General features: G+C 37.9%; 1 protein-coding gene, 1 long non-coding RNA gene and 3 pseudogenes across 5 annotated transcripts; 1 reads left to right on the plus strand and 4 right to left on the minus strand.

Moving 5' to 3' along the window:
- Window positions 1–285: 285 nt before the first annotated feature.
- LOC103328992 (UDP-glycosyltransferase 71A16-like) lies at window positions 286–2,017 on the minus strand. The gene has a single exon (XM_008231420.3). It carries the CDS (start codon window positions 1,926–1,928, stop codon window positions 549–551), a length of 1,380 nt encoding a protein of 459 aa, XP_008229642.2. The 5' UTR covers window positions 1,929–2,017; the 3' UTR covers window positions 286–548.
- A 2,111-nt stretch (window positions 2,018–4,128) lies between these two features.
- Window positions 4,129–6,582, plus strand: LOC148918263 (uncharacterized). Its single transcript, XR_016126006.1, has 2 exons — window positions 4,129–4,699; window positions 4,861–6,582. It is a non-coding gene; the product is annotated as an uncharacterized LOC148918263 (long non-coding RNA).
- Window positions 6,583–15,190: 8,608 nt separating this feature from the next.
- LOC103328991 (UDP-glycosyltransferase 71A16 pseudogene) lies at window positions 15,191–16,848 on the minus strand (annotated as a pseudogene). The gene has a single exon (XR_016126004.1). The product of XR_016126004.1 is annotated as a UDP-glycosyltransferase 71A16 pseudogene (transcript).
- A 377-nt stretch (window positions 16,849–17,225) lies between these two features.
- Window positions 17,226–18,867, minus strand: LOC103328990 (UDP-glycosyltransferase 71A16 pseudogene; annotated as a pseudogene). Its single transcript, XR_016126005.1, has one exon. The product of XR_016126005.1 is annotated as a UDP-glycosyltransferase 71A16 pseudogene (transcript).
- Window positions 18,868–19,428: 561 nt separating this feature from the next.
- Window positions 19,429–21,187, minus strand: LOC103328989 (putative UDP-glucose flavonoid 3-O-glucosyltransferase 3 pseudogene; annotated as a pseudogene). The gene has a single exon (XR_016126003.1). The product of XR_016126003.1 is annotated as a putative UDP-glucose flavonoid 3-O-glucosyltransferase 3 pseudogene (transcript).
- Between the last annotated feature and the right edge of the window lie 1,787 nt (window positions 21,188–22,974).

Raw genomic sequence — 22,974 nt, forward strand, 5'->3', positions numbered from 1 at the left:
ACTTACTGTGTTGATTATTAGGGGACCAGCCATTGGACGACGCATGGCACGTATTAGGAGTGTATTGAATGACTTTTACCTAAAACAACTACAGTTTTAAATTTTAATTGAAATCTACTTTACTTTTGCTCATAACTTTGTTAAGAAGAGAACCGATGAAAAAAAATCAATTTTAATATAAGTTTTTGTTCATGAGTCATGGCAGGGTTACTTGAACTTCACCTATTTTAACATCGTATTAAAAGAAGTATATAGCTTCAAAAAGACTCAACCTCACAAAAATGGTGAAGACAAAATTATATGGCTTGTGTATGTATCTAGGTAACTGAGATTACAGTTCATCTTTCACATATTTATTGGACCTCACCCCTTCTTAATTTCATAACCTTAGAGATATTAAAGCTTTTGTTGGAATTTCATTTCCCTCTTGTTATTATAAAAAAGACTAAAGTTTACATACGCGAATTTATTGTATAGCCATGAATGTTCCTAATTCACGTGTTATATCGTACGACTACAAATGATTTTAAACTTTGATGAATCAAGTGTTAAATCTGATCAATAAAACGACCCAATGAAGAGTATGAGGATCCGCCATTCATCAGGGATTTTTTGCTCTTTTCACTCATTTCCTTCACCCTCTTCCTTATAACACTACCAGGCTCCATCACTTGTCTTATTCCTCTCTCTATGTCTTGTGCACTCACAACCACCTCACTGTCCTTCCTATAATCCATCTTGATCTCCACAGCCAATCCCAATTCTTTTATCAGCTGAAAGGCATTTGTTTGTTGTTCCGCATACATTGGCCACGTGGCCACCGGGACACCGTACCACAAGCTCTCCAACATGGAATTCCATCCACAATGGGATACGAACCCTCCGATTGACGAGTGGGCCAAAATGTCCACTTGTGGGGCCCACCCTATGACCTTCCCAATCTTAGCCGTTCGATCAAGAAACCCTTCGGGTAAGACTCCACTAGGGTCCGCATAATCGCTTGGCATAGCCATCTTCCCTTTCGGTGGGGGCTGGCGTAGGGACCACAAGAATCGGAGCCCGGTGCGCTCTAGCGCACATGCTATCTCTTTCACTTGGGCCTCACCGAAGCTTCCCATGCTCCCAAAGCAGAGAAAAACTACGGACAACGGTGGTTGATCATCAAGCCAACTCAAGATATCCCCACCCTTATCATCATCACTACTCTTGAGGTTCAATAAGGGTCCCACAGGGTACACTGGTGGGTTTTTACCATAAGAAATAGAATGAAGGGCATGCGATTCCAGCTCCCAGAATGTATTTACCAAAATACCCTTGGTTTCTCTAAACCTCCTGGCATAGTTGAGGAATGATTCAGCCCTCTCCTTGTCCAGTAGCTTACCAGGCAAGACGCTAGCAGGCAGAGGATTGACAAAACTCGGGACGACCAAGTCAGAATCCGAGTGCATAAACTCAGCCACATCCTTGCCATGCTCGTCCCGAAGCGTCTGGAGGTGGAACAAGAGCCCGAGACATGCAGCACTGGAGGTGAAGAACACGTAAGAAGGTACCCCAAACTCATTGGCCACGTCAATCATGGTGGTGCAGAACATGTCAACCACGAACCCGGAGAGCCGGGGCTTTGAGGAGCCTGACTGATTTGACTCAACGAGTTTAGCGACGGCATCTCTGACTTGGGTTTTCTGATTTTCGACGAAGAATTTGAAGCAAGAGAGATCTGTTGTTTCGGGGAGGTTGACGAAGTTGATGCGTGGTGAGATTGAAGAGTCCGTGTTTGTGAAGAGTTCGTCAAAGGGTCGTTTCATGATGAGAAGTGTGATGAAGAGACGGTCATCACGAGAAACTAAGAGCTTTGCTATCTCAATTGTGGACACAACATGGCCAATGCCCGCGGCTGGGATGAACACAAGTTCTGCTGGTCTCTTCATTTGTGGAGATGAAGAAAGAAGATGACAATGAAAAGCTCAGCTGATAAACTTGCTTATATACATCTGGTTAATGAATTGATTTGATGTCATGCCTTTGCTGGCATTTTTGCGATGAATTGTATAAAGTCTGACGTTTTATTTTGAATGGTGATTTCCCACTCATTTTTATTCTATTTTATCCACTTACACTCCTTTTTATAACTAAAAAGGAGTGTAAAATGATAAAATAGAATTTTAAATCATTGCTTTATTTTATATAAATCTTGTGAGTTGAAAAATTGATATTATAATGGGTAGTGATTTTCTCCTTTTTTGTTCACTTATATTCCTTTTGTTTTTTAATAATTTTTATTATAACAAAAAAAGAATGTAGTAAAAGAGATTTAAATATAACATTTCTAATAAAAAAAGAGTAAGTGAATTAAAAAGAAGTGAGAGAATCAACTCTCATTGTAATTTGCAATGAATTCCGGAGTTTATACTTGTCAAAAAGGAAGAGAGGTCAAACTTTTATTTATTTTATATATTTTTTATATGTTTAGTCAAGATTGTCTTTTATATTAATCTTGTGACTTTGAAAATTTGATAAACTTATTTACTTGGAAACCAAGCCAAAACAAAAGTTATCATAATTGGTTTTGGTCTGACAAGTCGTCGTGGACTTGGCAGTAAAGAGTGGGCATGCCCTCAAATAATTGACCACACAACTTCACAAGACTTATCAACAAAGGATGGGGTCAGAATTTAATGAGTATACTCAAATTGCCGAAGATAAACCTCTACATAAACGAAAATAAAAAATTGACCTCTAATTTGCAAAGAAACCAACCCAAAGAGCAAATTGCTTTGTGTCCCCTGACAAGTCCTAGTAAAGTAGCGAAAAAACCTTTCTTATAAAAAATCGAGAACTTTATTAAATTCATCTACTCATGATAGAAATCTAGTAGCAATTGATGTGCCACACAAACAAAAAAGTAGCAATTGATATGGGAATTTCTTATTTTTCTAGGACTTACCTAATATATCAAATGAAAATCTGATCAAGGCTTTTTTGCTCTCCTCATTCATCTCTTTCACCCTCTTCCTTACATCACTATCATGCTCCATCACCTCCCTTATCCCTCTCTGTATCTCCTCTGCAATCACCACCACTTGGGTGTCCCTCCTATAATCCATCTTAATTGCCACTGCCAAACCCAACTCCCTCACCAATTCAAAGGCATTTAATTGCTGCTCCGCGTACACCGGCCACGTGGCCATGGGCACCCTGAACCATAGGCTCTTAAGCAGTGGCGGTTCTAGCCTATGGCAGGCTGAGCTCATGCCCAGCCGAAATTTGTGTTAAAAAAATATTACCCACACTCTTCTCTCTCATCTCTCCTCTTTTGCCTAGCCCAAATTTTTGTTAAAAAAATATTACCTACACTCTCCTCTCTCCTCTCTCCTTTTTTTGTTTTGGTTTTCCTTCTCTCCTCTCTATCTCTCTTTTTTCGTTCTTTTCCTTCTCTCATCTCTCATCTCTCTTTTTTTTTTCTTTTTTTTTTTTCTGCTCTTTTTCTTCTATCTTCTCTTCCCTTTCTTATTTCTTCCTTTTCCTTCTCTCTATTTGTTAGAAAATATTACCTACATTACTTATGATTATTAATTTTTTTTGTCTCACACAAAGATAGTTATTTCAGAAATTACGGAACATGATTGATAGGGCTATGGAGCTCGATGTGGAAAGCCAAAAACGGATGTCATAATAGACGTTTATAAAAGGAAAAAAGGGGAGAAATGAGGTCACAACTAGTTATTAAATAATAATAAATAAATAAATAAATAAATAAACCTAGCTCCGCCTATTTTCTTCCTTCCCATTTCTCTCGATATAAACCTGGCTTTTAAAAAAAAAAAATTAATGTAGTCCCCTATTTTATCTTTCTTTTTAATGTGAAATAATTTTTTTTAAAAATTTTGGTTTTTATTTTAGTTTTTGTATTTGTAGATATAAATGCATTTGAGGATAAAGCTTATTACATCTCTACTCACTATGTAATCTTTTTATGTTTATTAATAAAATTCACTCGTTTCGTTAAATTTATTATATAAGTTTTGTCCGGTCGGCTTTCGAATCCTGGAACCATCACTGCTCTCAAGCGTGGAATTCCACCCGCAGTGGGATAGGAACCCTCATGATGAGGACGGTGATGAAAAGTTGGACATGGCTTGCAACAAGGAGCTTCGACATCTGGAAGGCGGATGGGATGACGACTAGCTCTGAAGCTTTCTCCATATGGAATAAGAGAGGTAGGTTTTAGATCTTTTGATGGAAATGAACTCATTTCCATGTGTTCAATATATGTGGGAAAATTCAACAGTGCACATGGCGCATCCATGCACCAATAGATATTGACCGTTAGATTTAAGCAAAATAACAAGGATAGATCTACACCATTCAATGAGATAACTTGAAAACCTTCTCAGCAGGTTGAAGGAAAATCCCTAATCCGTAAAAAACTGAGCCCTCTCTTTCACTTCGTTCATCTTCTTCTGGCATCTAGCAACAAGCAACCATTGACGAGGACGATGATGGCGAGCTTCACTTGCTCTTTACCGCCTCTCTCCTCTCTCCTTCGCTAGCTAGCCCTTTGAAAATTTCTCCCTTTTGCCTCTTTTTCTTGTCTCTGGTTCATTCTGCTTCCCTCATACCCAAACCCCTAAACCCCCAACATAAAACCCTAACCCTAGACACCTAAATCCCTTTCCGAAACTGAAATTCATTAGAAAAGGTAAGATTTTTTCAATTTCATCAATTTTTCTGTCATATGTGGCTGCAATTTATGGGTCATTGAAGGTTTTAATGTTAGATATAGTGCCTATTTGTGTTAGAAATGAGTTTTTTTGGGTGGGTGATGGAGATTGAAACTAATTTTTATTCAATGTTTTGCAGACCTGTAATGGCAAGGTCATGGCGCATGCTCTACTGTATCTCGTTCTTGGTGTGTATTCTTTACATGGTTTTATTTGTCAAAAATTATAGTGTTGTTGAGTTCATATATCTTGACAATTATTAGCTTGATGACTATCTTTATTTTTTTCTTTCAAAAGATTAATGTGAATTCTTTTCTTGCGTTAGCTTTCATTTCATATTTTAGAGTTTTTATCACTTTTCAATCTTTTCTTTTTATAAGATTACATTTTCCCTTTGTATAAAGTAATTAGTGTTTTTAACACGTAAAAAATTTAGCCATGTTGTTTAGTGCATGAGAAGCTATGTAATTGTTGAAGTTGCCATTATGGTTTTTGTTGTAAAAATTTCAAGGTTAAGGCAATTCAATTTTAGTTCTGCGTTTCATAGTTGGTCATTTCAAATTAATATTCTTTCAATAGTTAATAGCCACATTTGTATGAAAACTTGATCATATTTGCACTGTAGTCTCTTAGGAAAATGGAAAGAGAAAAAAAAGAAAAAAGAAGGCAAGTCTTAAAGGAGAAAAAATGATTAGAAAGAGATTCAAATTTTCTGTTGTAAGTCCAGTTTAATGGCCTTGTTGAAATTATATAAAGACAATATCTAGTTTGAGGTTTCTTGTTTGTGTCCGAATCCAACAAAGTTGTAATTCCTTTCATTGCGAAATAAGGAAGTTAGTATGGGTTTTCATCAAAATTTGACCACTTCCCGATCGAATTGGACTTTGAGTCAAGGTATAAACTTGCTCCCCTTGTTGTGCTTGTTGATACATATGGATTCTATGATTAAGTTTTTTTTTTTACAGATGCTAATGCAATTACCAAAATCCTGTTTGGCAATTGTCTTTGATACAATTACATGTATTTTGTATTTTGTATTTTGTTCCACGTGCAGTGCATTCCATTGATGCAATTAGATGTCACATATTCAATTACCTGCTTCATATCTAACCAATTGGATATTTGTAAATCCAATTGCGTTCCAAGTTTGCATAATATGCATCATTTTGTTTTTATGTTCCATTAATCCAGCTGTGTGCTAAGTAAATCCTTTGCCATTTGATTGATTGTTGAGAATATGTTTAGTTTTCTCAATTATTATTATTATTATTATTTTTTTTTTTGTGAATTCCATTGATGCAATTGGATTTCACATGTTCAATTACCTGCTTCCTGTCTGTTAATTGGATTTTTGTGAACCCAATTGCACTTCAATTACCTTGTGTCCAACAATGTTTGTTATTTACTTGTCATTAAGTTATTAACACTTGGAATGAAAGTAAAAGTTAATTGATTTGCTAAATTCTATTGTTTTTTTTACTTTTACATACTTAATCATGGAAGAGAAGAAAAATTAAATAACAGTGGTTGTTTGGCAATTACATATTCAATTTTTTTTTTTTTAAAGAAAGAACATAATGGCAATTACATAGTGCATGTTTGTCAATTGCCAACATGACGTGGCTGTGCTGTAGCAAAATAAAGGAATTTTGTATGAGCTCGGTGACATAAGGCATCGGCTAAATTGAAGATGAGAGTGATGTGGGAAAGTCCCCGCCCTTTTTTTTTTTTTTTTTGGTAGAGGAATATAGTTCAGTTTTTATTTTTATTTTTATTGTTATTTAGGTTTCAATCTTTATGTTATTGGCAGCTTTTTTGAATTTTGAGAATGGGAATACATTATGTGATTTTGTCAATGCAATTGACAGACAAGTAGTGTCATTTGCATCCTAGTCTTCGTAATTGACAAACAAAGCAATCCCATTTACATTCCAATCGCGTAATTACAAGCTATAATTGATTGACATAAATAAAGTTACGAAACATTATATTTCTCACATGTTAAGCTTTTTTTCTACTTAAAACTTTTTCTTTATGCTAAATCATGTCTTACTTTTCAATAATGAAGGAATATGCACAAATGATTTTCAAATTTGAGAATGTCCATACAGTATGTGATTTGTAAATTCAATTGACAAACAGATAGTGTCATTTGCAATCGTGTCTTGCAATTGACAAACAAAAGAGTCTCATTTACAGTCCAATTGCGCAATTACAAGCTATAATGGACATACATAAATAAAGTTACAAAGTATTATAGTTATCACATGTTAAGCTTTTTTTCTTCTTAAAACTAATTTTTTTGTTAAAATTATTTGGATTTATATAAAGATACCCAAGTTTTATTGTTTTGAATATGGATATTTTGTAGCAAAATAAGGAAATTTATACGAGATTGCAAGTTGGCGTGACGGATGTTGAGACATTTGAGTGCAAGCTAGCGTGATGGCTTTTCCAAGTGGCTTTATGAGTTTAATAAGGACTTGTTGTCCAAGTCCAAATAGAAAATATTAGTTTAATCATTTACGAACTTTTATAACATTTGAATTGTACCATACATTTGGTCAAGTTATAATATTTCAATTCTACCATACATTTGGACAAGTTTATTTTCCCTAAAAAAATATTTGAATTAATTATGGGTAAAACAAATACAAGTTATAACAAATAGAAAGTATTAGGTCATACGGATCGACATAAATAAGTAACAAATAGAAAATATTAGTTTAATCATTTACGAACTTTTATTTTAAGTAATTACTTATAGTTAGTATTATCTAGGGGTGGCATTTTAGACCCAAAAACCTCAAAAACCAACCGATATTATACCGCATTGGAACCACAATACCCGGAAATCTTATAATCTACGAGAAAACTTGTAAACTTTCTACTTTTATACTTGTTTTTCTTGACTTTTAATCCTAACAATGTACTATAAAATCCATAGCCATGTTAAGAAAAGAATAAAAATTTATAATACTTCTAGGATGTCAACGAAAGTACAACCATGTAACATAGAGTTCAACAATTCATATAGTTCTTATTTTAGAAATTGAGTTTACACATGCAATTGGATATGCAGTAAGGTATACAATTGAATTGTTCTTTTCAACCATTTACATAAACAAAACTCGAAGTGAAAAAATTTGATGGATAAAGACTTTGAAGCTCTCAAATAAATGTTGATGTGCATTCACCAATTCTATGAAACAAAAGAAACAAAAATTAAAACTACCAACCTCAATTGATTTTTAAAAACTAAGCATAAGATATGGAGGATTTAACCACAACTAGCCATCATAATTCATAAAATAAAACTAACAACTCATTATGAAATTGAGTTAGTATTATCAATATTTATGACGATTTGAGTAATTGACAAACAGGGACTGTGCAAATGGCAGAGGTCATTTGGTAATTGCCAAATAGGGAGTGCGTAATTGACAACCAAGGAGCATCCCATTGCATAGCAATATGCAATTTAATTTTTTACTAAAATAAGGACCCATTTTACATCCCAAAGGTCCACCATTACCAATTCCTTGTAATGTGGATTCATATCCTTGTAAAAGGTTGATTTACAACATTATGGATTTGGTGAACCCTAACGTTGTAATCCATGAGCAAAACTTTGTAAATTGTTGCCAAAAACTTGTAAGTTACGAGTTTTGGGATTCTTTTTACAACGTTTTGGTACCCTCGTATCCCAAAATTATAAAATTGGCCCTTAATCTTGTAAACCCTCATTTTACTAGAATAAGGACCCCAATTTACATCCTCATGGTCCGGACTTACCTATTCTTTGTAATTTGGATCCATATCCTTGTAAAATAAGGTTTTATAACGTTAAGGATTATTATAACCCTAATGTTATAATCATGGTGCAAAAACTTGTCAATCATTACCTAAATCGTGTAACCTACATGTTTATGGATCCTCTTTACAACGTTATGGTACCCTTGTATCCCAAAATTGTAAAATCGGCCCTTAATCTTGTAAACCCTCATTTTACTAGAATAAGGACCTAATTTACATCCTCATGTTATGCACTTACCAATTCCTTGTAATGTGGATTCATATCCTTGTAAAATAAGGATTTACAACATTAAGGATTATGAGAACCCTAACGTTGTAATTGTAGTGCAAAAACTTGTAAATCACTACCTAAATAGTGTAACATACATGTTTATGGATCCATTTTACAACTTTTTAGTACCCTAGTATCCTAAAATTGTAAAATCGGTCTTTAATCTTGCAAACCCTCATTTTACTATAATAAGGACCCTAATTTAGTTTCTCATGGTCCGAACTTACCTATAATAAGGACCTCATAATTCTCACCATAAAAAATAGGCATTAGATTCTGGATATTCCCAATGGTAGAGGAATTTGAACTTGATGCCATTGCTAATTACAACGGTAGCGATAAGATCAAATACTGCTCTGGTACCAAATTTGTTAGGGGAATGATCACAAAACTGAAGTATATGATGGAAATATAAAGTGAGGCATAGAGTGTTTGTAAAATAGAAAATTATTCAAACTGATTTTTGTTAACTTCTTTGATATGTGCTACAGCAGCTTGTAACATGGCTATTTATAATAACAGTCAGACCTTTTGATAAACAGACATAACTCTTGGATTAGTTCCAAGAGTTGCAGACACAACTCTTGACTTCTAAAGAGATACAACTCTTCCTAAATATAACTTTTCATCAAGAGACACAACTCTCTACTTTAACAACTGATACAAATGCATTACGTTTAACACTCCCTCTTAATGCATTTGTCCTGCGACATTTAGCTTTTCTTTAAAATAGTAGAACTTCTCTCTTGGAAGTGCTTTTGTAAAAATATCTGCAATCTACTTATCAGTACCATAGAATTTCAATTCAATCTCTCCGTCTTCAACCAATTTTATGATAAAATGATGACGAAGTTCTATGTGCTTTGACCTACTATGAAAGACTGGGTTCTTTGTCATGGCAATTGTGGACATGTTATCACAGTACAATTTTGTTGGAGTGTTTTGTTCTTGACGAAGATCTGCTAATATTCTTCTAATCCAAACTGCTTCACATGCTACACTTGTTGTTGAAATATACTTTGCTTCGGCTGTTGATAATGCCATTGTACTTTGCTTCTTCAACGACCATGATATAACTTTACTTCCCAAGAAAAACACATGTCCAGAGGTGCTCTTTCTATCATCAATTGCACCTACCCAGTCAGTTTGTGTAGCCAACTAATTGCGCTTCCTTCTTTTATGTATATCTAATACCATATCCCTTGGTTCCTTGTATGTATCTGAGTATTCTTTTTACTGCAGCAAAATGGTGATTACTTGGATCACTCATGAATCTAGATATCACACTTACAGCATGAACAATATCTGGCCTTGTATTTGTAAGATAAATTAATGAACCAACCACACTTCTATATATGGATGTATCAAACTTAGGTGCTCCATTGTTACTTGTAAGCTTCAAATTAATTGCCATTGGAGTATCCATTGGTTTGCTCTTCAACATATTGAATTTTTTCAATAGATTTTCAGCATACTTCTCTTGAGAAATAAATATTCCCTCATCTGATTGTTGAACCTGTATACCAAGAAAATATCTCATAGTGCCTAAATTTGTCATCTCATATTCCTTCGTCATGTTCTTCTTGAAAACTTCTCCCATCCTTGAATTTGTGCTTGTATAAATCAAATCATCAACATAGAGGCACAAAATCAGAAAATCAAGTGTACTTTCTTTCTTGAGATAAAGTGATGGCTCACTTAAGCTTCTTGTAAATCCATTTTGCTGAAAATAGTGATCTATTTTGTTGTTCCAGGCTCTTGGCGCTTGCTTTAAGCCATATAAGGCTTTACGGCGGCGATAAACTTTATCTTCCCTCCCTTTCTCAACATAACCTTGAGGTTGCTCCACATAAACCTCTTCTTCAAGTTCTCCATTTAAAAATGCAGATTTGACATCCAATTGATAAACTTTTGTCTTCAGTTGTGCAGCTAAAGCCAAAACAGTTCTTATAGTTTCCATTCGAACTACCGGAGCAAATGTCTCATTAAAATCAATTCCTGATTGTTGAGAATATCATTTTGCAACCAATCGAGCCTTATGCTTTTGGATTGAGCCATCTTCATTAAACTTTGTCTTGTAGACCCATTTAAGTCCAATGATATCTTTTGATTTGGGTCGATCAACAAGTTCCCATGTTCTATTTTTGTTGATAACTCTTATTTCCTCATCCATTGCATCTTGCCAAATATTTTCTTTTACGCTTCCTCGGATTTTTGAGGCTCCAAAGCACTCAAAGCAAGATCACATGACTCATATATGTCTGCCAATGAACATGTTCTTGCGTTTAGTCTAGGAGTTGAATATGGTGAACAAGGATCAGATGTTCTTGCACTTGGAATTGGACTTTGAAGGAACTGAGTTTCTTCTGAATGTGATGAATCTGGTTCCTCAAAAAATCTTGGCACTTCAATATCATAATTCTCCCATTTCCAAGCTTTGAGTTCATCAAAAATAACATCTCTAGAAATTACCAAACTATTGGTTCTTGGATCAATTAATCTGTATGCTTTGGACTGATCACTATATCCCACAAAAATATATTTCTCACCTTTCTCATCAAATTTTTCTCTCTTTTGAGAAGGAATATGTGCATATGCAATGCACCCAAAATTTTTGAAGAAATCCACCTTTGGTTTAAAACGATGCCATGCTTCAAAAGGAGTCTTATCTTTGACTGCCTTGGTTGGAGATCGATTAAGAATAAATACTGTTGTACGAATTGCTTCAACCCAAAATGTATTTGGCAGACTCTTTGCCTTTAACATGCTTCTTGCCATCTCGACAATGGTTCGATTTCTTTGTTCGGAAACTCCGTTTTGCTGTGGGGTGTACCTTGCTGTCAACTATCTTTTAATACCATTGCTTTTGCAATATTTAGAAAATTCATTTGATGTAAACTTTCCACCACAATATGTTCTTAACACCTTCAAATTGTGACCACTCTGATTTTCTCCAAAAGCTTTGAATTGCTTGAAAACAGAAAATGCTTCTGACTTTTGTTCTAAGAAATATACCCACATCATGCTGGAGAAATCATCTACGAATAGAATGAAGTACCTTTTGTTATTGAAGGATGGTGTACGAGTTGGTCCGCAAATATCTGCATGTACCAATTCAAGAGGGGCTTTTGCTCTCCAAGATGATTGTGAGAATGGTAACCGATGGAATTTTCCAAAAATACAACCTTCACATATTTCCTTTTCAGAGTGAATAGACGGAAGTCCAACCACCATATTTTTCTGGTGCAACAGCTGCTGGCTTCTTTGATTCAAATGCCCATATCTTAGATGCCATAACAATGATCCATCAATTTTCTCTACTTCCAAAGCAAAGTTTTCCTTTGATGTCATCAACATGGGAAAAACTTGGTTTGTTGTCATTTTTATCTTTGCCACCAGAGTATTATTCTTTTTATCAGAAATCTCACAACAGTCATCTTCAAATTTCACCAAGAATCCTATTTGCAAAAGTTATCCCACACTTAGTAAATTTTGAGCCAAATTAAGAACATACAACACATCATAGGTAAGTTTTGGAGTACCTCCTTTTGTTTGCACAGAAATGATACCCTTACCTTCCACGTTGTGTAGTTTTCCATCACCAAGCTTGACTTGTGAGTTCACTTTTTCTTCTAACTTGACAAAGCAATGCTTATTTCCTGTCATATGATTACTGCATCTGCTATCCACATACCAAACATCTTGTGAATCTTGATGAGAACTGAAACATGTATAAAATAATTTCTCTTGAGAGTCATTGTTCTCCGTAAAAGTTGCTTCATTGTTTTTCTGGTATCTGCAGTCTCTTTGTGAATGGTTGGGTATCCTGCACCGGATACATTTGTATCGGCAATCTGCACTTTTATGCCCATATTTGTTGCAAACATAGCATTGAAGGGATGATCTTCCATTTTGATTATTTGAATTGCTGCTTCCTTGTTAATTATTGGAACTGTTGCTTCCTTGTTGATGATTGGGACTGTTGCTTTGTTGTTGATTATTGAAATTGTTGCCTCCTTTGTTGGAGTTTATACGCCCAAAATTTTTGTTTCTCCCATTTTGAGATTTCTGGAATTGTCCTCCTTTTCGTTCGTCTTCTTTCTCCTTCGAATTCACCTTGGACTAGAAAGCTTACTCCACACATTGTTCTGTGGATCTGTTGATTCTTTTTTCATGTGCTTCCAATGAACCAATTAATTCATGTAAAGAAAGTGTAGATAAATCTTTTGATTCTTCTATTGCAGCAGCGACATGATCATATTTTGGCGGTAGACTTCGTAAAGTTTTCTCTATGATTATCTTGTCTAGAATAGTGTCCCCATAACATCTGATTTGGTTCACAATCCTAGAAACCTTTGTGAAGAATACTCGAATGGATTCACTGTCTTTCATAAGTAAGTTATCAAATTCCCGCCATAAGGATTGCAGTTTGATGGAGATCACTTTTTCTGAACCTTTGAACTCAATTTTGAGAATTTCCCAAGCCTGCTTTGATGTTGTTGCTGGAAGTAATCTTGGAAAAATATTTTTGCTTACTCCTTATTGAATTAGAAACAACGCCTTGGCATCTTTTTTCTTATTTTCCTTGTAAGTCTGCTGCTTTTCTTGTGTTTCCTTTCCTGCTTTTGAAGTTTCTTGTTCCTCATACCCATTTTCTACAATATCCCAAAGATCCTGGGAGATAAACAGAGTCTTCATTTGAACACTCTAATACTCATAATTCTCACCATAAAAAATAGGCATTAGATTCTGGATATTCCCAATGGTAGAGGAATTTAAACTTGATGCCTTTGCTAATCACAACGGTAGCGATAAGATCAAATACTGCTCTGGTACCAAATTTTTTGGGGGAATGATCACAAAACTAAAGTATAAGATGGAAATATAAAGTGAGGCAGAGAGTGTTTGTAAAACAGAAAATTATTCGAACTGATTTTTGTTAACTTCTTTGATATGTGCTACAGCAGCCTATAACATGGCTATTTATAATAACAGTAAGACCTTTTGATAAACAAACATAACTCTTGGATTAGTTCCAAGAGTTGCAGACACAACTCTTGACTTCTAAAGAGATACAACTCTTCCTAAACAAAACTGTTCATCAAGAGACACAACTCTCTACTTTAACAACTGATACAAATGCATTACGTTTAACAATTGGCCACGTCAATCATGGTGGTGCATAACATGTCAACCACGAACCTGGCTAGCCGGGGCTTTGAGGAGCTTGACTAATTTGACTCAACTAGTTTAGTGATGGCATCTCTGACTTGGGTTTTCTGATTTTCGAAGAAGATTTTGAAGCAAGAAAGATTTGTTGTTTCAGGGAGGTTGATGAAGTTGATGTGTGGTGAGATTGAAGAGTCCGTGTTTGAGAAGAGTTTGTCAAAGGGTCGTTTCATGATGAGAAGTGTTTACACCATAATCAACCAAGCATATCCAGCCTCAAAACAATTAGCACCAAGGCGGCCACGTCTTCTCCCCCGCCGAAGGAAGACACTCTTCCAAGGTGCCGGACACTTGAAGCTCCCGATGCACGCCTCAAACCGCCAAACCTAATCTCCATGACACGTATCACCACCACAGCAACTTGCACAAAGTCCCACATGAAATTCTATGCAAACCTCCCTATAAATAGGGAATAGTATCCATGTGAAAAGGGGACTTCTCTCCACTTAGAAGAGGATCCGGGTCTTAAAGCTAGACCCTTGGGCCTTGGACTCTCTCTCTCTCTTCTAGATCCCTAGCCTGGGCATCTCACTTGTCATCTTTATATTTGGGTTCAACCCCATGTACAAATGTAATCATACATTATCATAATGAGAACATCCTTCTCCGTGGGCGTAGCCCATTCATTAAGGGTGAACCACGTATATCTTGTCTTCTTTACATTCATCGCTTGCCCAAACCCTCACACACACGCTGAAGGTCTTCACCTTCACCCATCATCCACCATTCTACATCTATCTAAGTTGACCTCCCAAAAAGAGCATCAACAAGGTGTGATGAAGAGACGGTCATCACGAGAAACTAAGAGCTTTGCTATCTCAATTGTGGACACAACATGGCCAATGCCTGCGGCTGGGATGAACACAAGTTCTGCAGGTCTCTTCATTTGTGGAGATAAAGAAAGATGATGGCAATGAAAAGCTCAGCTGATAAACTTGCTTATATATATATATATATATATATATATATATATCTGGTTAATCAATTTATTTGATGTCATGCCTTTGCTGGCATTTTTGTGACGAATTGTATAAAGTCTAACATTTTATTTTATACAAATCTTGTGAGTTGAAAAAATTGGTATTATATAATTATTTACTTCTGGAAAATATGCGATGAATTTCGGAATTTATACTTGTCAAAAAGCAAGATGGGTCAAACATTTATATTTTGTTTTATAGTGGAAAGTTGAATAAGCATTGAATACGTAAATGGGACCAATCCTTATTTGTAAAACAAATGGAGAAAAAATATATGCTCATCAAATCTCCTCTGAAAATTAACAACTGTGGTTTAGAGCTTTAACGAATCTAAACTTAAATCTGGTCAAGAAAACGTCCCAAGGAAGAATATGAAGAACCACCATCCGTCAAAGCTTTCTTGCTCTTTTCACTAATTTCCTTCACCCTCGCTCTTATATCACTGTCCTTCTCCATCACTTGCCTTATCCCTCTCTCTATATCCTCTGCACTCACCACCACTTCACTGTCCTGCTTATAATCCATCTTAATTTCCACACCCAATCCCAACTCCTTCACCAGCCCAAACGCATTTAGTTGTTGTTCTGCGTACATTGGCCACGTGGCAATCGGCACACCACACCATAGGCTCTCCAACGTAGAATTCCACCCACAATGGGACACAAACCCTCCCACCGCCGGGTGGGCCAAAATGGCCACTTGTGGAGCCCATCCTATGACCTTCCCTATCCTAGCCGTCCGATCAAGAAACCCTTCAGGCAAGACTAACTTGACATCCACATAATCGCTCGGCATCCCCATCTTGCCCTTTGGCTTGGGCTGCCGTAGGGACCACAAGAACCGCTGCCCGCTTTGCTCCAGCGCACACGCTATCTCCTTCACCTGCGCCTCATCAAAGCTTCCCATGCTCCCAAAGCACAGGAACACCACCGAGGAAGGAGGCTGATCATCAAGCCACTCCAAGATATCAGACTTCTGTATGGACTGGTCCGTACCAACGTGGCCATCATCACTCTTCAGATTCAACAGGGGCCCCACAGGGTACACCGGTGGGATTTTACCATCAGAAAGAGAACGAAGAGCATGTGGTTCCAGCTCCCTGAAAGTGTTTATCAAAATACCCTTGGTTTGTCTAAACCTCGCTGCAAAATCTATGGAGGCTATGGCGCCTTCCTTCGTTCTTGTCACTCCCGGCCAGACTCCAGCAGGCACGGGGTTGATGAAACTCGGGACGACCAACTCAGAATCCCACCCAGTTATCTCAGCAACGTCCTTCCCCTGCTCATCATGAAGTGACTGGAGGTGGAACGAGAACCCTAGACTCGCTGCACTGGAGGTGAAGAAGAGGTAGGAAGGAATTTGGAATTCGTCCGCCACGTTGATCATGGGGGTGCAGAACATGTCGATGACAAACCCGGCAAGCTCGACCTGAGCGGACTCAGCGAGTAACTTTGTGACGGCGTCTTTGACGTGGGTTTTGTGGCCTTGGACAAATGTTTTGATGAAGGAAGGGAAGGCAAGGCCCTGTGTGTCGATGTGGGACTCCGGGAGGTTGATGAAGCTGATGCGGTGTGAGATTGAAGGGTCTGTATTGATGAAGAGCTTGTCGAAGGGGAGCTTCATGATGAGGATGGTGATGAAGAGCTGGTCATCTCGAGCAACGAGTTGCTTTGCGATCTCGACCGTTGACACGATGTGGCCAGCGCCTGGGGCTGGGATGAACACAAGTTGTGCTGGTCTCTTCATTATTTGACTAAGTTTGGGAGATGAAGAAATAATAAATAGTTGATGAAAAACTCAGTTCATGAAACATCTTTATATATAGCATGTCGTGTGCATGTTCACGGTGGGGTTTCTAACATTGCTTTGACTACTACCTTTTTCATTTTTGCTAGGTGACGTCATGCCTTTGCTGGCATTTGTTTAGTTAAGATTGTCTTTTACATTAATCTTGTGACTTTGAAAATTTGATAAACTTAATAACTTGGAAACCAAGCCAAAACAAAAGTTATCATAATTGGTTTTGGTCTGACAAATCGTCGTGGACTTGGAGCCAAAGAGTGGGCATGCCCTCAAATAATTGACCACACAACTTCACAAGACTTAAAAACATGTTAGGAATTGTGGACCAAACACACAACTTCACAACACTTTTCATAACCGTTTACCACATTTTACGATTGATTATCCTGTGCATTCTTTGGAATCTTGGTCAAACTTTTATATTTTGTTTTATAGTGGAAAGTTGAATACGCATTGAAAATTAACAACTGTGGTTTCAATGCATCATCTTGAGCTTTAACGAATCAAAACTTAAATCTGGTCAAGAAAACGTCCCAAGGAAGAATATGAAGAACCACCATCCGTCAAAGCCTTCTTGCTCTTTTCACTAATTTCCTTCACCCTCGCTCTTATATCACTGTCCTTCTCCATCACTCGCCTTATCCCTCTCTCTATCTCCTCTGAACTCACCACTTCACTGCCCTTCTTATAATCTATCTTAATTTCCACACCCAATCCCAACTCCTTCACCAGCCCAAACGCATTTAGTTGTTGCTCTGCGTACAACGGCCATGTGGCAATTGGCACACCACACCATAGGCTCTCCAACGTAGAATTCCACCCACAATGGGACACAAACCCTCCCACCGCCAGATGGGCCAAAATGGCCACCTGTGGAGCCCACCCTATGACCTTCCCTATCCCAGCCGTCCGATCAAGAAACCCTTCAGGCAAGACTAACTTGACATCCGCATAATCGCTCGGCATCCCCATCTTGCCCTTTGGCCCAGGCTGCCGTAGGGACCACAAGAACCGCTGCCCACTTTGCTCCAGCGCACACGCTATCTCCTTCACCTGCGCCTCATCAAAGCTTCCCATGCTCCCAAAGCACAGGAACACCACCGAGGAAGGAGGCTGATCATCAAGCCACTCCAAGATATCAGACTTCTGTATGGACTGGTCCGAGCCAACGTGGCCATCATCGCTCTTCATATTCAACAGGGGCCCCACAGAGTACACCGGTGGGAATTTACCATCAGAAAGAGAACGAAGAGCATGTGGTTCCAGCTCCCTGAAAGTGTTTATCAAAATACCCTTGGTTTGTCTAAACCCCGCTGCAAAATCGATGAAGTCTGTGGCGCCTTCCTTCGTTCGCGTCACTTCCGGCCAGACTCCAGCAGGCACGGGGTTGATGAAACTCGGGACGATCAACTCAGAATCCCACCCAGTTATCTCAGCAACGTCCTTCCTCTGCTCATCATGAAGTGACTGGAGTTGGAACCAGAACCCTAGAGTCGCTGCGCCGGAGGTGAAGAAGAGGTAGGAAGGAATCTGGAATTCGTCCGCCACGTTGATCATGGGGGTGCAGAACATGTCGATGACAAACCCGGCAAGCTCGACCTGAGCTGACTCAGCGAGTAACTTTGTGACAGCGTCTTTGACGTGGGTTTTGTGGCCTTGGACGAATGTTTTGATGAAGGAGGTGAAGGCAAGGCCCTGTGTGTCGATGTGGAACTCCGGGAGGTTGACGAAGCTGATGCGGTGTGAGATTGAAGGGTCTGTATTGGTGAAGAGCTTGTCGAAGGGGAGCTTCATGATGAGGATGGTGATGAAGAGCTGGTCATCTTGAGCAACGAGTTGCTTTGCGATCTCGACCGTTGACACGATGTGGCCAGCGCCTGGGGCTGGGATGAACACAAGTTGTGCTGATCTCTTCATTATTTGATTAATTTTGGGAGATGAAGAAATAATAACTATTTGATGAAAAACTCAGCTCATGAAACATCTTTATATACATCATGTTCATGTGCATGTTCACGGTGGTGTTTTGAACGTTGTTTTGATTACTTGTTTTCAATTTTTGCTAGGTGACGTCATGCCTTTGCTGGCATTTGTTTAGTCAAGATTGTCTTTTATATTAATCTTGTGACTTTGAAAATTGGATAAACTTATTTACTTGGAAACCAAGCCAGAACAAAAGTTATCGTAACTGGCTTTGGTCCGACAAGTCGTCGTGGACTTGGCAGTAGAGAGTTGGCAACTTTAAATACACGACTTCACAAGACTTATCAACAAGGATGAGGTCAGAATTTAACAGAACAGTATTTTCAGGATGTTGATTCTATGGATAACCACTTGGAGTTTTTCTTTTTCAAATTCAAAACAGTATTCTATGTCCTATTCATTTAACAACATTTTTCTTTTTTGGGTACGCACCACAAAATTGAAGTAGAAAGTTGATGAATAGAAGACAATTATAATGAACCGATCGGCAAATCACTTTCATTGTTAATTTAAAAGGCGTACAGATCATGGTTTCCTTTCCTCATCCAAGATCGCTTCAAGCCTGGTTTCGGCTCTGCCCCTGATTCTATTATATAATTGATTAAGATATTGAAGATCTTGAATGTGCACCGAAATAAATATATCAACCTCAGTTCATGTGGTGAAGGAGCATATATACACTCATGATAGAAACAAACACAGTAGGAATTTCTTATTTTTCTAGGACTTTCGTAATATATCAAAGGAAAATCTGATCAAGAAAATGTCCCAATGAAGAGTGTGAGGAGCCACCTTCCATCAAGGCTTTTTTGCTCTTCTCACTCATCTCTTTCACCCTCTTCCTTACATCACTATCATGCTCCATCACCTCCCTTATCCCTCTCTCTATCTCCTCCGCACTCACAACCACTTGGGTGTCCCTCCTATAATCCATCTTAATTGCCACTGCCAATCCCAACTCCCTAACCAATTCAAAGGCATTTAATTGTTGCTCCGCGTACACCGGCCACGCGGCCATCGGCACTCCGAACCATAGGCTCTCAAGTGTGGAATTCCACCCGCAGTGGGATACGAACCCTCCTACTGCCGGGTGGGCCAAGATCGCCACCTGCGGAGCCCACCCTATGACCTTTCCCATCGCAGCCGTCCGATCGAGGAACCCATCGGGCAAGACCCCTGAGAGATTCGAGTAGTCACCGGGGGACACAACGGTCCCCTTTGGTGGGGGCTGGCGTAGAGACCACAAGAACCGGAGCCCACTCCGCTCCAGCCCCAACGCTATCTCCCTCACCTGGTCCTCGTCAAAGCTTCCCATGCTCCCAAAGCACAGGAACACCACTGACGAAGGAGGCTGCTCATCTAGCCACTCCAATATATCAGACTTCTGTTGGGCCTGTTCCGAACCCGATTGGGTCTCATCACTCATCAGATTCAACATGGGACCCACAGGATACAAAGGCGGGGTTTCACCATCAGAAAGAGAATCAAGAGCATGTGATTCTAGCTCCTTGAATGTATTTACCAAAATGCCCTTGGTTTCTGTATACCGTTTGGCATAGCTTAGAAACGTCTCCGCGCCCTCTTTGTCCAGAACCACACTGGGCAAGACTCTGTCGGGAACCGAGTTGACAAAAGTGGGCAAGGACAACTCAGTGTCCGAGTCTTTGAACTCACTGACGTCCTTGCCATACACATCGCGAATTCTTTGCAGGTTAAACAGCAGCCCGAGAAACCCAGCAGGTGAAGTGAAGAACATGTACGTAGGAACCCCAAAATCATCCGCCACATCGATCATTGTTGTGCAAAACATGTCGATGACGAAGCCAGCAAGCCGAGGCCTTGAATCGGACTGTGACTCGGTGAGTTCGGCGACCGCATTTTTGACGTTGGTTTTGTGGCTTTCGATGAACTGGTTGCGGAAGGAATGGGAGCTGAGGTGCTTGTCTAGGTCTGGGACTTTTGGGAGGGTGATGAAGTTGACACGTGGCAATACGGGAGAGGCTTCGAGGGAGGCTCTGTAGGCCTCTGTGCCCTTGGAGTCGAAGGGTAGCTTCATGATGAGGACGGTGATGTAAAGTTGGTCGTGGCGGGAAACAAGGAGCTTCGATATCTCGACGGCAGAGACGAGATGGCCGATGCGGCCGGATGGGATGACGACTAGCTGTGAAGCTTTCTCCATATGGAATAAGAGAGGATTTTTTTTTTTGTTTGTCAGAATGGAATAAGAGAGGTAGGTTTTAGATCTTTTGATGGAAATAGTTCATTTCGACGATGAATGTTGGAATTAATGCTCTGGGCCAGGGATGCAAGTGGTGACGTCATGCCTTTGCTGGCATCAAAGGGTGGGATTTTGTAGCGACGTCTCCTAAATTCATACCTAATTCTACCTAAATTTAGGATAATGATTTCTCCACTCCAATTTTATCCAATTACACTCATTCTTTAGTTATAAAATGGAGTGTAAGTGGATAAAATTTGAGTGGGGAAATCACCACTCTAAATTTATTCTTGGAAACTTCCATAATTTATAGCCCAACAATGCGAACTCATGTGATGCTTTTCTTGTCAAGTAGAAAAATAAATCCTCAAATAAAAATTCACAAGAACACTATTATTTTCTTCTTATTTTCTTATAATTTAGATGTTGCCAAGTTTTTAATTTTTGTCTAAATTGTTAATATTTCTTACTTTTCTTGACAAAAATTTGGATCCTCCATCGTTGCACTGAGAAAGGCATAGTTAGACATCCACCTCAAAAATTTGGCCCAGTCTACTGCAGGATAAGCTGGACCCCGCTTCTGTTAGAATAATTAACATGATTAATGCCCTGATTAGTGCTTACCTATATTACTGTTCGACCAAGGACCACGTGTGCCTGTACCAATATATTGGACTCCATACCCAAATGACAAAGAAATAAGGGAGTTTCACTAAAATACCCAAAATAGGGGTTGAAATTATAAAAAAACTCAACACCCAAAACACTTTATAAACATACCCAAAATCCATCATTACACACACTCAAAACTCATTTATAAACACACCCAAAAAATATACAATTGTTGATTTTGGGGTTAATTTTGGATGTGTTTCTATGTTTAAATAGTGCTTGAATTTTTTTATAAATACATGTCTAGGATTGAGTTTATTTATAAATTTGTAAAGAAATAAAGCGCTAAAGTCCACCACAACCATGAAGTTTAGTATCTAATTTCTTGTCTTTAAGTAGCTAGAAAGGGGAATGCTAGCAACTTTCTTTTCAACCTTTTCTTTTGCACATTCTTTTTTTTTTAATGACATGTGTCCATTTTCTTACACTTAAAATAATGTAATTAATGCATCAAACAAGCCATCATTAGTTTTCCAATTTTTCAATTATTAAATATATTGATTTTACTGTTTTCTTTAATTTATCCTTTTTTTAAATAAAAAAAATTTCTTACCACCTTGTTAAAAATTAATTAAGAAAAAACGTTAGTTTTACTTTTTGTTGCCTGAAAGATTCCAAATGGAGTAAGGAGAGACATTGGTTTAAATCTAAAATTTGGTATGCCAGAATTTTAGGAATATTTTTTTTTTCAAATAATCAGACTCCAAAGGCAACAAGGGATATAAATAAATATAAATAAAACTATGAACTTCCTATGGAATCTGATTATTTGGGGTTTATATATATATATATATATATATATTTTAGTTGTCGCTGAAAATGCTCTTTAACTTTGTTTAGTAGTATAAAAACATGCAATTAATGAACTTCCTTTTGAAGGAAGTCTTTTTTCTGTATAAGAATGTGATCTTTCTATTGAGTGTTTTTTTAGGTCTTTCTTCTGTGTTTAAAAAAATAGAAGTTTTATCTATGAAAAAAATAGACATTTTCTTTTTTTAAAACATACATTTTTTATTATTTAATTTTTGACATATGGTACGAGAGTTGTAAAATTGTTTTTGAACAAATTGAAGGACAAAACATTTAATAAGGGTAAACTTGGAAAACAAATGTTAGCTTGTTTGATGCATTAAGTTACATTGTTTTAAGTGAAGGAAAGTGACACATGACATGAGGAAAAGGGAGAAAATCCAAATGAGAAGGTTGCAGAGAGTTGCTAGCATTCCGCAATTAGATATTGTCCACCAGTGTTTGTGAAAGCTGGCCATGAATATCCCGAGA

The sequence above is a fragment of the Prunus mume genome, linkage group LG4 (genome assembly GCF_029339155.1).
Source record: "Prunus mume cultivar Tortuosa linkage group LG4, ASM2933915v1, whole genome shotgun sequence".
NCBI lineage: Eukaryota > Viridiplantae > Streptophyta > Magnoliopsida > Rosales > Rosaceae > Prunus > Prunus mume.